Source organism: Stegostoma tigrinum, chromosome 23, assembly GCF_030684315.1.
Source record: "Stegostoma tigrinum isolate sSteTig4 chromosome 23, sSteTig4.hap1, whole genome shotgun sequence".
Taxonomy (NCBI): Eukaryota; Metazoa; Chordata; class Chondrichthyes; order Orectolobiformes; family Stegostomatidae; genus Stegostoma; species Stegostoma tigrinum.
Window position 1 is genome coordinate 16,035,211 of NC_081376.1, and position 17,828 is coordinate 16,053,038.

Sequence of the window (17,828 nt, forward strand, 5' to 3'; positions counted from 1 at the left end):
CTTTCAGAGCTATTATATTATGCATTCAAATGTGCTTGATTCAGAAATACAAGCCATTAAAATTTGCTTTACAATTGAGAACATGTGTCTAGACAGACTTAAAGCAATATGACAACTGCCAAGGAGCTAAAAGATCCCCAGAAAATATGGACCACATCAGAAGACCAATTTTGAGTCAGATTTAACCACTGCATTCATTGGCTAGAATTCATGTTATTCAGGTAGAAACCTATATAATCGACAGACCACATTGTGAACACATGTGGAGTAAAGGACTCATGATATGATTTTAAAGATGAGGAACTAGGAAATGTTTTGTTGAGTTGGTGATCACATTCACTAACATCAAAGCTTTCTAGCAAATCTAAGACATAGCATTGAAGAGCGATGGAAGGCTGGAAGTAAGAACAAAGTGATGCTCACCTTTTAAAAGGATGAGGAAGGATCTAATTGAAACTTACAGAACACTGAATGGCCTGGATAGAGTGGATGTTGGGAAGATATTTCCATTGGTAGTAGAGACTAGGACCTGAGGGCACAATCTTAGAGTAAAGGGAAGACCTTTTCGATTGGAAGTAAGGAGAAACTTCTTCAGCCATAGAGTGGTGAATCTATGGACTTCACTGCCACAGAAGGCTGTGGAGGCCAGGTTATTGAGTATATTTAAGATGGAGATAGATATGTTCTTGATTGTCAAGGGGATCAAGGGTCACGTGGAGAAAGCGGGAGAATGGGGTTAAGGAACTTATCGACCGTGATTGAGTGGTGAAGCGGACTCGATGGGCTGACTGACCTAATTTCTGCTCCTATGTCTTATGATCCGATCTTATAATTCGACAAAACTTACTAGCCCTAGGTAAAATTCAACAGTTGACAGAACCACAAGATCATTCAAACATAGCAGGAAATGTATACGATTTGGCCTTCTGCATGTGAACATGTAAATTAGGAGCACATGCAAGTCATTCAATGCACTGAGCCTGTTCCCCATTTAGTAAGATGAGCTCACGTAATTGTAACCTCAAATCCACGTTCCTGCCTATCTCATCTTTTTGTTTAATAAAAATCTATTTACATGTGCCTTAAAAATATTCAATGACTCTGTTTCTACCATCTTTGCAACAAGGAAATGCCCAGCTTTCAATTAAATTTGTGAGGCATGTGGCAGAGAAGACTGATTGCAAAAATAATGCACTAGATCAAAGGCTAATGCAGCTACAAAGATGTGCACCAACCCAAACAGACTGTTCACAAATATTTTCCAGGTAAAATGAAGACCATCTGGTATTTTCCAGAGGTGTATACGAGAAGCAATTCACAAATCAGAATCTGATGCTGTACATTATAAGCCAGAAAGTGCTGATCCAATGTTTTGCACTGGCAATCTTATGGAAAGCATCAATGTCGTCACACCATCAGAAGTGTTTGTAAACATTTTAACTATCCATCCTAAAATCATTGGTGACTGTTTGATCTTGTTATTGTTATTGGTTAAGATTGATAAGGGGCAAATATCAATATATTAATGCTGCATTTCTAAAACCATGTAGCTATAGACATGGGAAGCCATGACAAAACCTATGAAAGTAAAACTTGGAGCACATGTTATTAAATTCCATATGCAGAATCAATGGTGCTGGCACACAAGTACAATCAATCTGCCAGTCAATCACCGATGTTCCACTTCATAGACACTGCTGGGCCAATAATTGCCAGTGTGCTGTGAGCTGTCACTAGTTAAAACCTTTGGAGTCAGTCAAACATCAGAGACACAATAGAAAATGCAGCAAAGTATTTAAGAAACATATGCAAAACTGAATATGAAAGAACAACAGAAATCCTCACATTTTCTAATTTAGTGGAAAAATGAAAGTTCAACAGGAAAAGATTGATTTACTACTTTAGTATAAATGTGGACTTGAGAATATCATCTCTGAGAAGATGAAATCTTTTTGCTCAGCTGTCATAGATGAATGAAGGTCTGAAAGAGAAAGAAAGGAACCAAGGTGAACTATAATATTAATCCATTTAATAGATTGCCAGTTTACAGGAAAGTCTGGAGTAGTTCACAAGTAAAGCAGATCAGGGTCGGTAGGAACTACTCTAGAAACATTGGCATGGTCAAATCAATGCTAGAGAAAATGACAGACGTTCAGAAGCAGATGGAAATGCACAGCTCACACAAGAAGCTGCAAATAACTCATGAGACAATCCTTTTGACAATAATTGTCAACAGTGATAGTCTGGTGAAAGAACTTGATAGGACAGAATAAACTAAACTAGAGGAGGAAATGGAAACACATAAGGCTTCACAGAGAGAAAAATACAGCAATGTTGAAAGGGCTGGACAATTATTACAGCAGATGCTGAAGAAGAAAATACATTGGACTAACTAAAGGCAAAAACTTTTAAAAAATCAGAAGAATGGGTGGCACAGTGGCTTAGCAGTTAGCACTGGTACCAGGGACCAGGTTTAATTCAGCCCTCAGGTGACTGTCTGTGTGGAGTTTGCACAATTTTCCCCACGTCTGCATGGGTTTCTACCAGGTATTCCTGTTTCCTCCTGCAGCCCAAAGGTGTGCTGGTTAGGTGGATTGGCCTTGCTGAATAGCCCCATAGCGTCCAAGGATGTACTATTTAGGTGAGTTGGTTATGGTAAATGCAGGGTTGCTGGGATAGAGTGGAGGTGGGGACTGATGAGTCTGAGTGGGGCACTCTGCGGAGAATTGGTGCAGACTCAATGAGCTAAATGGCCTCTTTCCACACTGTAAAGATTCTATGATTAAGAAGATTCCCAGGTGTAAAATCAGAAGCTTCAAAAGAAGCTGGAAGCGCTTGAGGACCAGAGCAGTAAATGTCAATAAGATCTGAACCACTCAAAAACACTCATTGGAAGACAACTTGACTCTACTGGGTCAGAATAAGTGAATTCTTGAATAGCAATTGGGAACAATAAAAGAAAAGCTTGACAACACAAACAGGAACAGAGAATATCACCCATTACTGTGGCAATCAACAGCTGTTCCAAAAATATCACCATTACAAGATCTGGATGTATCAGCAAATTACTTTTATGTTATAGGCACTTGTTACTATAAATAGTTAAACTTTCTTTTGGAAAGGAGGGGGATGTTGTGTGTACCGAGCCTTCAAGAGCATTCAACTTTCAGACTTTGTTCTTTGCACATCGAGTATTGTGACTGTGTCTCGCAGTATATACTATGGAGGCACAAGCTGCACACACAAAATTGTTGCTTTGCTCTTAGGTGTGCTTCATAACTCGTAATGCATCTTCCTGTCATCGATAAACTAACCCACAGAATTAACCACTTCCTGGTGTGTAGTTGGTCACAACTATTTTAATTGACATGACACAATCCACTCCTGTTGCTTTAGCATGTGTCACTGTGCTGTCAGCTCTGAATTTCTTTTGAAAACTTCAAACTTTCTAAGAGTCTTCTCTGGATGACACAAAATAGGAAGTGCGTACTGCAAAGAGAATAGTGTTAATCTTGAGAAGGACATGAACAGGCTGCTGGAATGGGAAGAAAGGTGGCAGGTGAAATTTAATTGAGAGGCAAGAAGTGATTAACTTTGCTAGAAAGTACTCAGAGATCAGTATAAACTAAAAAAAAATCAATTCTAAAGGCAGTAGGCAGGTGAATGAGAGAGTTTATGTGCACAAATCAATGAAAGTGGCAGGGTCAGGTTGAGAGCATGGTTAGTAAGTAGGGCTTTATAGGCAAGGGAATAAAGTATGAAACCGGGCAAGCTAGGATTAACCTGTACCAACACTCCTTTGGCCTCAACTGAGCACAACACTATTGGAAGAATTTGAAGCCATTTGCGAAGGGGCAGAAAGTTCCCGTGAATATCTACTACTTTGGACCAGTGACCATCCTTGTCTCTTTAACTGCCTATAAAGGATGTTTTGAGGTGTTTCTGTGATATACAAACTACTATTTTGGACAGTTGAAGAGTTACATTTCTCTCCAATCTGAACTAAGTTTTTACCACTTATCGGTTTTTACATTTTCTAGGCTACTTGTTCCTGTTGTCAAGCTTTTCATTTCTCCCCTCTAAGGTGATCTGCTAACCCAAAGTCAAATATCCCAACCCTTTAGTATTCACCCCACCTTCCTAATTTCCTGCTTTTGGTCCAAACTTGACTTCCTCATCAATAAACCTCCATCTTTTTTTCTGTGATAGTAGGAACTGCTGATGCTGGAGAATCTGAGATAACAAGGCGTAGAGCTGGATGAACACAACAGGCCAAGCAGCATCAGAGGAGCAGGAAAGCTGATGTTTTGGGCCTAGACACTTCTTCAGAAAAAGGATCCAGGCCCAAAATGTCAGCCTTCCTGCTCCTCTGATGCCGTTTGGCCTGTTGTGTTCATCCAACTCTACACCTTGTTACCTTTTCTTCTGTGCCTTTTTTTGATATCCAGAGAAGGCCCATTCGAGGCACTTAATGCTATTTTTGTTGTTAGCTGCGATCCTCATGCTCCATCCTGCTGGCTTGCCCAGCATATCTGATGTGACCAATATTGTCATTCTTTCTCTGCAAATGCATCTGTCCACTGCTGACTTGCATTTTTTATGCCGCTCACTACATTTGCCTATTGCCAACTCCTTAACTCATTTTGCCCCTGCCTCAACTCATCTGGTGAAGCCCTTCATGCTTTTGTTACATTTAGGTTTGACTGTTCCAATGGCCCACCTCTCTCTTTGAAGTTAGGATCATCTAAAGCTCTATTAGTTGTGTCGTTATTTGCAGAAAGTCTCATTTGCGACTCAACTCTGTGTTTGCTGTCCTATGTTCCCCCTGGTCAAGCAGCATTCTTGTACTTATTTTTAAATTCATCCATTGCCTTGTCTCTGCCTACTTTCGTAATCTCCCTCGGTCCTATAAATCTTAGATACGTACACCCACCTAATTCTGGCCTCTTAACCATACCCAATTTTAGTTTCATCACTGATTGTGACTGGGCCATAAGTACTGAAAATCCATCCTAGTTCCTTTTCTGCCTCCTTCCCTGTCTTTCCTTATTTAAGACATTCCTTAGAATATACCTCTTTGCCCAAACTTTCGCATATTTGACCTAATATCATCTTGTGCCTTGGTGTCACACTTCATGTATAAAACTGCTGTGAAGTGTCTTGGGATATCTCATTATGCTAGAGATATGTAAATGTCACTTATTGTTAAGTTAAATGGAATAGAGAGAAATAATATTGTAAGGAAAATGGGTGTTTAATTGTCAGGAATATACCGCAAGCTTGGTTTGGATTCCAAACTTTAATGTATATGTTCTAGTTTTAAAAACAACACTATTGATTTATCCTGTGTTATTCAGGTCAAAGTTGACGTTCTTAAAATTTGGAATGGGGACCTATTTTGAATGTCTATTTAAAATATTACAGCCTGATAACAGAAAGAGCTAGAGAATGGCATAAGGTCATCAAGATTATCTTACATTCATATCAGCTGTCTTCCTTTGCATTTTTCTGTTCTTTTTCTATAATGTGCACTCTTCCCTCTTGGTGACAGCTTTGGCAGTATGTATCCTGAATTCCTCGGAGATCAGCTCGAGAGATATTCCTGTAACCCGAGAAAGAAAAGACTGAGATTCAATCAGGTCTTTCTGACTACTGATGCCTTCTTTAGTCTGTTATATTGTAATTCTAAACAGAATCTGCCTGCTCTTCAAAGGTCCCATGACAAGCTGCGTAGCTGCAGGCCCATACAATCTGATTGTGTATCTTCCTGTCAGTGGTATTACCATGATCCAGGTGTCTTTGTTGTTGTGGGCCACTGGCTCCTTTTTATTATTTGCGATGATGAAGAAATTTAATCCAATTTTTTGTGAGCTTTGGTACAGCTCAGTGGGTTGGAAATGTTATCCTGCACTTATTTTGAAATTCAAATGCAGGAAAGGTAATAGCAGTGCCTTTTTTCATTACTCACTCCCTCAAAGTATATACTAGTGTCTGATCAGTTACAGATACATACATACAAATATTTCATCAGCTTCATATCAGGTGATAGCAGAACTGAGAAAATATAACGACAAAAGAAAACCAAACAGGCTGGATATCTTTTCTCTTAAAAATGGAAGACTGAGCAGTGACCTAATGAAGATCTTTAAAGTTGTGAAGGTGTTTGATAAGAAAGACTTGAAGATGTTGTTTCCACTTGTGCAGAGTCTAAAATTTAGGGCAATAAATGAGCACCAGTAGAAAGGGGAAACTAGATAAATACATGAGGGAGAAAAGAATCGATGGATATCCTAATAAGTTTAGATGAAATAAGAGGGGAGTGTTGTTTAGAACATTGCTGTAGTTGGGCTGAAAGATCTGTTTCTGTACAGTGATTTCTATATAATAACTTAAAAATGGCAATATCTTTGTCAGTACACTGGGGAGAACTTCCCTGCTCTCCTTTAAATCGTGCCATTGGATTCCTTGCATTCATCTAAGAGGACAGGTAGAGTGTGGTTTTAATTTTGATATGAAAGATGGCATCCTGACAGTGCAACATTCCCGTCAGGACTGCACTGAGGTTCCAGTCTGGGTCATATATTCAGGTCTCTGGGTTTTGAGCGCATAGCCTTCTGAGTCAGATGGGATTGCTATCAATTGAAACATATCCAAGAAATTTTTTTTACTGTTACTTGTTCTCATGATTCAATGCCCACATTGCACTTTAGTTATGTTCGTTTTAAATTTTCTAGCGTAGAAAATTGTAGCTTAAATTGTGCCAGAATATTAACAACTCTGTATTATAATGGATGTCATCTCAAATCCTGCATCTGCAGTTCATTCAAAACCACTGCATTCTCTCTACCATGATTTCTATTCTCCGTCACGTGACTCTGTCCTTCTGCCTGGCTGCTACTAGAGGCTGACCCAGATCATTCATACCGTTTGGTCCCATTTGACCATCTGGTGAACTTTCATCTGCATATCTGGACTAAAACTACCTACTTCCTTCTTAGGCAGTTCCCTGAGACCAAAGATGACTGCTTTTCACTCTAGAGGTGTTGGTCCTGAGGTCTGATGTCTAGACAGCCTAATGTTGGATCTGCATAACCTGGCACAGGTGGAGTCGGTGATGTTTGAAGAGGTGGGGCTTTCAGATGCTCCTCCTTCTGTTTGAGCTGGTTGGTACCATGTTTTTCTCTTGGATGATACAGGCAAGAAATTCCCTTGAGTTGATGGCATAATGCGTGTTTCTAGAGAGGCTTTGAGGATGTCTATGATGCGTTTTCTCTGCTGCCCATGATGGAACATGGTGGAGCAGACAGCTTGTTTTGGATGTTTTGTGTCAGACACGCAGATAATGTGCTCCCCCCCTCCACTGATATTGATTGAGCTGAGCCATTTCTGGGGTGGTGGCCTGAAAGAAAATATTGGTGTTAGAGTACCTATACTGCCATTGCATTTGTGGGATTTTGTGGAGACATTGGTGATATTTCTGAAGGCTTTGAGACCTACATTCCCCTTTGTATTGTCATCTGTCTCTAATTCTGCCACAGGTCATCAGTTGCTGAAATGTACTCAAACTTTTGTTACCTCTAGGCTTGACTATTCTAACGCATACCTGGCTGCTCCCATTTTGAATCCTTCATAAGCTTGAGCTCATCCAAATCTGAAAAAGTATGAAGACATACATCAATGCTGGAAAAAAAAAATTTGAACAACTTCTCAATTGTGAATCCATAGTAATAGCTCATATTCAATGCTGACTGACCTTTGCTCAAATGAAGACTGTGCACGAGTTCTGCAGATTTTGAGAGGAAAAGACCTCCCCACCCCTGTCATGACTTAAGTAATATGACAATTATAACTAAATTCCAAGAGGATGCGTATTATTCAGTATGAACTGTTGAGGTGTCCCACCGTTCATCGAAGGGAAAATCCTGACGTGCATTATTCTCCAGAATTGAGTACTACTTATAACATATTGTCACTTTTGACGTTTCAGAGGAAACTCTAACGTGGTCCTTTTTGCCAGACAAATTCAAACACATGTTGAGACTAGCACCAAGAACTTTTCATCACATTAAGTGACCTGTCAAAAGAATTGGATTTGCTGAATTGTGTGGATTGTGCCCAATGCTTTGGATGTCTAAGGAAGTTTGTCACAATTCTACAGTTGCTTCTTGATAAGATGATTGTTTTCATTGGAAAGACAGAGGCTGTGGGGCAACTTGATGGAGGTCTACAAAATTATGAGACATAAATAGGGTGGAGAGCCAGAGGCTTTTTCCCCAGAGTGGCAAGATCAACTACAAGAGACCACAGGTTCAAGGTGAGAAGGGGAAAGTTTAGGCGAGAAGTGCACAGAAAGTATTTCGCAGAGTGAGGGCCTGCAGTGTCCTGCCAGTGGTGGTATTGGAAGCAGGCGTGTTTGCAATGTTTACGGTGTATCTTGATTGATCCTGAACAGGAGATAAACATGGATAGAAATTGGATATGATAATAAGTAGTGGGTCTAAATAAAGATTAAGAATCAGTGTGGGCTTGGTGGGCTGAAGGGTCTGTTCCTATGTCATATTGTTCTTTGTTCTGTGTTGTAAAATCTGGACTAGTGTCAGACATAATTATGCAATGCACCCAATACTATTCACAAACTCCCAGACAGTAGCCAATCACCGATGATAGATCAACTTGCCTCTGGTGTGAATATGAAGAAAACCCCAAACAGAAAACTCCTTAACTTCAGTTGCCACCGTGCCTGAACTAAACTGACCATCGGAGATATACATGATCTAAATTTTGCAAAACTGCAGGGCTATTGCTCACTTTGCATTATTTGCAAGCCATTTTATATCTCCTTATTTCTACAAGCAAGAAATTCAACCTGTCCTTGAATTATGCAAAGGCAAAAATCATATTAATCCATTCATGTCCTTATAAACATCTGACTACCTGTACACATGGAAGAAGACACCACTAAAAAGAGAGCCAACACTGGGTCAGCCGACAACAAAAACCTCCACAACCTCGGTTGTCAAAATGCTCCTGTGCTGCAGTGAGATATAGACTGTGTATCAGCAACATACAAGAGTGCGAGAGAAATGCCACCAGCATTACTTCCATGTCTTCTGGATTCAATAGAAGGATGCTGTTAGTGTCCTTCAAACTGGCTTCACAAGCATTCAGATAAAACTCTTTCAAAATTAAAGGCAATGGATTGAACACTTTTTAAACCACTGAAACAGTCTCCTTTACGAAGTCCTATTTTCTCAGCCTTTAAATGGTCATAATTTCAGAGGAAGTCTAAGAAAATGCTTCAGAGATACTGGAGCAAGTCTGCATTGACAACATTGAAGCAAGTCTTGTACTGCAGGCCCCACTATCTTGTGGAATGTCATGCCATACAAACCCAAAGATATCTGATCAAGATAAGTCAGTCAGTTATAGGAAGACCCATGTCAGAAATTTGTGACCCTGGATGGACATCACCTTTGAATCAAGGAAGAGTTGATGGTGAATCCTCTGAGAACTCAATGCTACTCCAACTCTGACCTTTTACACATTCCTGATTTTCTCTGTTCCACCATTAATGGCTGTGCCTTCACCTGCTTAATTCGGGGATTCTTCCCCTAAGCCTCTTCACCTTTCTTCATTTATCCTCCTTGAAGGTATTCCTTAAAACGTAGCCCTTTGACCAAGCATTGATCTAGTATTCCTTATGTGACAGTCTCAAATTTTACTTTATAATTTTTTTCTAAAAAGATAGGATGTTTTGCTATTTTAAAGATGTGACTAACATGCATGTTGTTGCTGTGTAGCTTCAGCTGTCTTGTGATCTTCAGTATGTAAGATACCTTTCTTTCTACAGTAATATTTGAACCTAACTCTTGTGAAAGATAAAATGTAAGTTCCAAATTACAGGGCAATCTGATACTTACACATTCCTTCTAAGTTGTTTATTGTTAGATGTTTTTAAACAATGGGAGGTTTAAATCTCTTAGTTATGGAAGTGATCACTGTGCAGTATAATATCAATTAAGGAGAGTATTGCACCAAAAATCAAATCAACGTTCCCGTAAATAATCTCAAATATATTGTAGAAAAATATTTTGTAACATGGCTATAAATGTAACCACAGTGTTTTGTAAAGTATACTGTATTTTGAAATACCTTCCAAGAACAATAAAGAGTACAAGTCATAATGTTTTAATATTAGAAAAGTGAAAACACAAAACATGTATAGCAATGGGGAAAAAATTGAAGGGTGTAGTCTGATTTAATCATTCTGACAAGGAGCCTAAATCTCACCACTTTCTTTTGTTGTTATCAGAACCCTTTAATTGAACAGCAATCTTGCTCCGGTGTATGTACACCTCAAGATCTAGACCAATATGTATCACTACAATTTTATAGTGTTAAAATGCTGTGCCAATTTTGAAATTTTTAATATGTTTCTGGCCTTAGTGGTTAATTGTAATCTGAATGCTTTTGGTCTTTATTGACAGGGTCTGATTAAAATTCGTGGGGATCGATGTTGGAAGGACCTGACCTGTATGAATTACCATTACGAGGTTTGTACACTGCATCATGAGGTATTGCATTGAAGTGACCAGTTTTAAGATTGATTGGTGTGTGACAATTTGCTGATTTTTGTATTCTGTGTGTATATAAATTACAAACTGGAGAGAAACAGATTCTTCATTCTCTACTGGTATTCTATTGGGTATGTGTGTATTTATATTCTGAAATCAAATGCAGTGAATGTCAGAAACACACAGCAGGACCAGTAGCACCCAAAAAGGACTACATGCTCTGTTATTGTAACAATGTCTGTCAGTCTTAACATTCTTAACTTTTTAGTTGACCATGATGTCATTTTCCAACATTCTCATTGGCCTACCTCCATGGTATTACATGCTGTCTCTTCAGTTTATTACTTTATTAGCGACCAGTTAATTTAACTTTGGAGGTCAGGAAGCTTCTGGAAGCAATTATTTGCGATAGGATTAGCAGCCATACCGAGAAAGGTAGGTTTATTAGGAAGAGTCAGCATGGATTTCTAGAGAGGAAATCATATTTAACGAATTCACTGGAATTTTTGAAGAAGACGTGAGTGTAGAATACGTGAATTTCCAGAAGGCATTTAATGCAGTGCCATTCAATATACTTTTGAAGAAAGTTATAGGTCATGGTGTAAAATGGACATTAGAAATGTAGATTTATAAACTGGCTAAATGATAGGAAACAGAGTAATAGTCACTTAATATATTTTGGGTTGTGGGGAAGTTTATAGTGGAGCCCCCCAGGGGGTCAATATTGAAACCCTTGTTTTTCTTAATATGCATTAATGATTTTAATCTTGCTGTGCAAGAGCAATTTCAAAGTTTGCCCATGACACAAAACTTGGAAGAGTTGTAAATTGTAGGGTGGATAGTGTGGAACTTTTGGAGATTGGACATTGACAAATTGATGATATAGACAAATAGGTGGCAGATGAGGTTCAGTGCAGGGAAGTGTGAGATGATGCATGTGGGTGAATGTTGAAAGACAATATAAAACAGGGGATGCAATTCTATAGAGGGTGCAGGTACAGAGGGACCTGGATGTTTAGGTGCACACAGGTTATTGAAGGTGGTAGGACAGGTGGAAAGTGCAGATAATAAAGCATACTGTATAATTAGGGGTATAGAGTATAAGAGAAAAGAGGTGGCATTGGATTTGTGTAAGACATTTTTCAGACCTGAGCTGGATTATTTTGCATATAGTTTTGGGAACCAAATTATGGAGAGAATGAGAATGCATTAGATAAGTATAGAAGCAATTTATAAGAATAGTTCTGGGGTTGTGAAATTTCAGTTATAAGGATAGATTGAAGAAGTTGAGACTGTTCTCCTTGGATTGAAGGCAGCTGAGAGGAGATTTGATAGACCATTGCCTGGAAATGTAGTGGAGGCAGGTTTAACTGAGGTGTTTAAGAGGGCATTGAATGATTATTTGGAAAGAAATAGTGTGTTAGGATATGGGGGAAAGCAGGAGATTGGCATTTACTAATGATGTATGTTTGAAGAGTTGAATGTCCTCCTCCCGCACCATAACAATTGTGAGATTCTTTGTTTGATTCTTCTTCACTGACATGTTCACCTTCAACATACCCATGGGTCCAAATTTAATCTGTCTCCTCTTCAGTGACGTGTTATCTTGTGATGATATTATGCAGAAATATGGCAATCAGGTTCCACTTATTCATGTAGTGTTGGCATCCTTCTCTGCTGCTTACACTGAACCAAAGTTTCCAGGTGCTTCATTTACAGCAGGATTTTATTGGCAATTACTTTCTCTAGTTTAAGGAGACATTAAGATATCGTCTTCAACCCTTACTTGTGCCTGCGTTTGTATGTTGATGTTGACATAAATATCCCTAGTTGTAACCGCAAGTTTGGAGCCTTGCCATATTTTTACCCCAAGCTCAATTTCCTTCTCCATTTCTGCTGCATCACCAAGTTCACTTTGCTTTACAGTTACAATATTGCTTGCCCCTGCTCCAACCAGCAAAATTATAATCCATGCTCTAAGCATTTCAGTGTCCTAACCCTCCTCTTGGCTACATATTCAAGTGCATATGGATCTGATGTATATATAGCACTTTTTCTTTACACTCACGTTCAGTATAGACCTGCTGAATTGCATTTTGACAGTGGAGTAGGATTAGTTTTGTATATGATTGAAGTTTTTTAAAACTTAAATGTCAGTGATGAGTTGATACTTGAGCATAATATGTTCAATATTAGTTTATAAAATAAAATCGGGTTTTGGAAGCTCCAATTGTACAAGTCTTGCTTTTGGAGGTCCAAACCAACAAAAGCAACACAAAGAAAAAATTGAAGTGAAATACTCTGCTTTCTATTTAAAAATGCTTCTTCTGTTTTCCATGCTTTTTATCATTCCCATACTGTGATACTTAATACTTATGTGCCAAAGGCATTTACTACAAAGCTAGCTAAATAATTATTGAATTCTGTGCAAATATTTACAGAGAGATTTAGTGCAACAAACATTAAACACAACACACAAACTGTAAAATCTTTACATAAGGGTGATATCCTTTAGCAGAATACAGAAAAGCCTCAATTTGTGTGTCAGTCTGCTCCTTTTTCTCCTTTTGAAGTCATACTGCATTTGTGAATGGTACGAGATTGGTAACAGCTTCCTGTTTGCATTCTGGCTCCACATTTTATCACAGCAAGATTATAGGAAGACAAAGATGCAATTAGTCTCAGGAATATTCACTATCTATTTATTGAACATTCACACACTGGCTTGTTGAAGATAATTACCAATGCTTAAACAGACATCTTTTTTGTGAGCAAAGCCTTGGACTGGCCTGACAGATAAAGTCTTCTACTCCAATTACACCACATCAAGTGTTTGACATCCTGCTTCAGTTGCTCTTGAATTAGATAAAGTATAATTTTGCATTATTGGCTCTCAGATATATGCTTGGAGTTCTGATCGCAATTGTGAAGATTATCAGATTCTTCTAAAATTAGAAAAGAACTGATTGAATGGACAACTGTGAAACTTGGAAGAAAACATTTATATAATTTGGGCTAGAATAGCTCCTTCAAACTAATGTTTGCCACAAATTTCATGAATTTGTGATCAACTCTCCTTACTCATACATGACTGGAGAAAAGGTGAGTGATGTTTTAGAGTTCAATTCCATGTTCATTTGGACATGAATTGTTATTTCATTTGAGATCACGAGATAGGGTAATTGTCTCCAACTTGTCATTGCTGACTGTAACTTTTCCTCAACACATTTTCCATTGTAAATGCTATGAAAAGATTGCCTGCTATTTTCCAAAGTTGTCTGCGAGGTATGATTTGTAAGCTTTGTTCCTGTCTCCATTCTCCAAGGTACATTGTTTATCACAGTCACAAAACGTTTTCACAATTCAAAGAGAGTTTTCAAGAATGTATTCTTAATCAATATGTATGGTTTACTAAATTTTTTGAATGTTCTTAAACTTTCATAAATGTAAAATATATTTTTCTCATTTTTTTTCCTCTATGTTGTGTTAACTTTGTTCCCTGAAAACTTATGTTTTGCAAAACATCCATGAATAGTCATCAAAAAAAGCATCAAATGAATGTGATAATAGGGACTTAATGTGTGGATTTTTTTTCAACTTTATCAATATATTTTATACAATTTTTAATTTGACCTCAATAGCTTGGTCTAACTGTACACAGTCTGGTAAACTCACTTGAAGTTTATTATGGTCATGACTCCCTGTATCCAATGATACAAAAACCGATTGGCATATTATACATTGACTGACCTCTTAAACCACTAACTTGTAATTTGTTTACTCTAGGTTTGGATACTGAGATTTTGTGATGGATGTAATTTTTTCTGATTGTTTTTATTCCAATTGCTTTAAGATTTCTATTTTTGAAGCAATATAATAATACTTTGAGGTACTAGATACAGGTGTAGGATTAGCTGGCATCCCCTTAGAATGAGTGAGAACTCATTATGGAAATACTCATATCTTTGTAGTGCATTTTAGATGTGGCACCTAGGAGCTGTATGTACACATTCGTATGGATAATTCCACACACTACCTTGCAAATGTTTGTTAAATATATTAATATTTATTAATATTGTTGAAAAAGTGATTTCCAGTCAGCCCATTGTTTTCAAACCGAGGTCTTTTAGCGCTGTTTTTACCAAGACGGATATTGTGAATTTAAGTTCCACTACTAGCCTTCAGCACCTAAACTAGGCTGGTGCTTGAGTGTGGTGCTGAGAAAGTATCTTGTTGAGGTTCCGTTTCTGGGTGCAGCATTAAACAAACAGACATTTGCTTGTGGAAATTCACAATCTCACCACATTATTCATAGAAAAGCACAAGATTCTAGCATTTTCTAGGCCATTATTCTAACCTCAGTCAGCATTATCTAAAAATGTGTTGATTGGTCATTCATGCTATTGGTGTTTACAAGATTCTGTTGTATGCAAAACAGCAGTTGGGTTTGCCAATCGAACAGTAATTATTATCTCTTTTCCAGTACTTCATTAATGTGATGCTTTGAGACCCTTTTTTGAGACAAGTTAATAAGATACTTCATAAACACAAGTCTTTTCTTTGCCAGAATTCAAAAGGTTAAATCTTTATGTTAGATAGCTCTGGAACTTTTTAAAAGTTGTGTTTGCACTGACTGCAGTGTGAAACTACCTCCTTGAAGTGGTCTCACGCTGCTTGCCAGAATTCAATTCAAGCAACTTCACTCTACAGTTTTGCAAACCATTTTGTGTTGATGTGAAGGAGCTTTGGCTTTGCATCAATGCAAACCATTACAATGCAAGTAACCTGTAAGAAAAATTAGAGACTCAATTTTTGGTCATATCATTTGTATTGTGCCAATTCTGTCCTAATGTGTGGGGAAAGTTTGTAATGAAATGACTCCTTTAATATGGTCAAACTTTAATTTTAGTCTAATCAGCAAATTAAGTTTTGTTTTGTTGTACTCCCTTAAAACAGTCATCTTAGAACTTTGACTGTTTGTGTCACGTTATGGGACTAACGACATCCAGAGGGAAGCTGAACACAATAGACTGCAGCGCAAAATAGAGTTGTGGCATAACAGATCAGTTTATTTCCACATTGATTCACTTCAGTATTAATTAGGCATTGCTTTCCATCAACAGCACTTGAGTGTTGAGTAAGGCCTTGGACAGACTTATTTTACAGCTTAATATAACATACCGACAATAAAATCCATTTGTCTTGGAAACAAAGGAAGCTCATTTGAAGTAAGAAGACACTTGGTGAGATATTTGTTGAGTACTCTTCTCCACCTCATCCTGTCAGACAACCATTCTTCCAATCCACCTTCAAATCCAATCACCAGAACATCCTTGTGTTTGATCTCAGGTCTTCACAGATCCCAGAGGTCTTATCGCACAGAAGGCAAACTTTGATTCCAGACATCTCCTTTTCCTTCCATTTTCATTACCCATTTCACCACTTCTCTTCTCTCTTTCTGTCTCAGGTGGTCATATTATTTCAATTTGTTCAGGTACTTTGTCTCAATGCCTCCACAATCTTCACTGAGATTCCTGATCTTGTCCATTCTTGATATTTCACCCATCCCCTCAGCATCTGCATTTTATTAATATCCAATCCTCTTCTTGTTTTCCAGGTTTTTGCAGTCTATAACAACATTGGTCTGCAGCTGTCTTGTGGTCTCATCCTTTCACTTTCAGTGGTACTTTTCCATCACACAAGTCTCCACTGCACTCATAGAATCATTGAATCCCTACAGTGTGGAAACAGGCCCTTTGGCCCAACAAGTCCATACCGACCCTTGCAGCATCCCACCCAGACCCATCCCCCTACAATACCCCTGAATACTACAGGTAATTTAGCACAGCCAATCCACCTAGCTGACAAATCTTTGGCCATGTGGGAGGAAACCGGAGCACCCAGAGGAAACTCATGCAGACATGGGGAAAATGTGCAAATTCCACACAGACTGTCACCCGAGGCTGGAATAGAACCTGGGTCCTTGGCGCTGTGAGGCTGCAGTGCTAACCACTGAGCCACCGTACCGCCCTTCCAGTGACTCTAACCAGCTAATTTTTGTCTTAATTTTCATTTCCCTGCCACCACTGACCCCAAGTACTTGAAGCTACTTACTTTCCCCAGGACTTCCCTATAATGTTCATACCTTCACATGAATCTTCTTTCCTCGGTTATAACTGACAGTCCATATAGTGGGATTTTGGAATGATTTTTCACATTCTCATCTTTCAGAGCTTTCCTCTAGTTCTACAGAATTCAATCATATTAGTTATACCTTGCTCAAAGAAGATCAATGTAGCTGTTGGCTGTTAATCATTGTAGCTCCAGGATATTAATGCAAGAAATGTTCAGGTTAATGTCCTAGGCCCAACATATTTGCTTAATCAATGACTTACTCATCATTATAAAATCAGAAGAAGGGTTGTTTGCTAATGATAGCACAATACTCAGCACCATCTGCAACTCTTCACATACTAAAGCAGCCTCTGTCCATACGTGGCAAGACCTGAAGACCATGTAGGTTTGGACTGATAAGTGAAAAGTAATGTTCGTGCCATGCAAATACCCTACAATGACTGTGCCCAACAAGTGGCAGCACAGTAGTTCACACTGCTGCCTCACAGTGCTAGGGGCGCAAGTTCAGTTCCACCATCAGGGAACTGTCTGTGTAGAGTTTGCACTTTCTCCCCATGTCTGCGTGTGTTTCCTCCGGCAGTCCAAAGATGTGCAAGTTAGGTGAATTGGCCATGCTAAATTGCCCATATTGTTCAGGGATGTGTAGATTAGGTGGGTTATAGGGGGAATTGGCCTGGGTAGGATGCTCTGTGGGTCAAAGAACAAAGAAAATTATAGCACAGGAACAGGCCCTTTGGCCTTTCAAGCCTCCGCCGATCCAGATCCTCTATCTAAACCTGTCGCCTATTTTCCAAGGATCTGTATCCCTCTGCTCCCTGCCCAATCATGTATCTGCCTTGATATGTCTTAAATGATGCTATCATGCCCGCCTCTACCACCTCCATTGGCAATGTGTTCCAGGCACCCACCACCCTCGGTAAAGAACTTTCTACGCATATCTCCCTTAAACTTTTCCCCTGTCACCTTGAAATCGTGACCCCTGGTAATTGAGTCCCCCACTCTGGGGGAAAAAAAAGCTTCTTGCTGTCCACCCTGTCTCTACCCCTCATGATTTTGTGGACCTCAATCAGGTCCCCCCGCAATCGCTGTCTTTCTTATGTAAATAATCTTAATCCACTC

The 17,828-nt window shown here is 38.8% G+C and overlaps 1 protein-coding gene across 5 annotated transcripts in view; it reads left to right on the top strand.

The window, feature by feature from the left end:
- lmf1 (lipase maturation factor 1) overlaps nucleotides 1–17,828 on the top strand; it is a 584,074-nt gene that overhangs the window by 267,664 nt on the left and 298,582 nt on the right. For all 5 annotated transcript variants that reach the window (XM_048551891.2, XM_059653929.1, XM_048551894.2 and 2 more), the window contains one exon: nucleotides 10,488–10,553. In XM_048551891.2, the coding sequence (XP_048407848.2) occupies nucleotides 10,488–10,553 (66 nt within the window). The remainder of the gene's footprint in view (nucleotides 1–10,487; nucleotides 10,554–17,828) is intronic.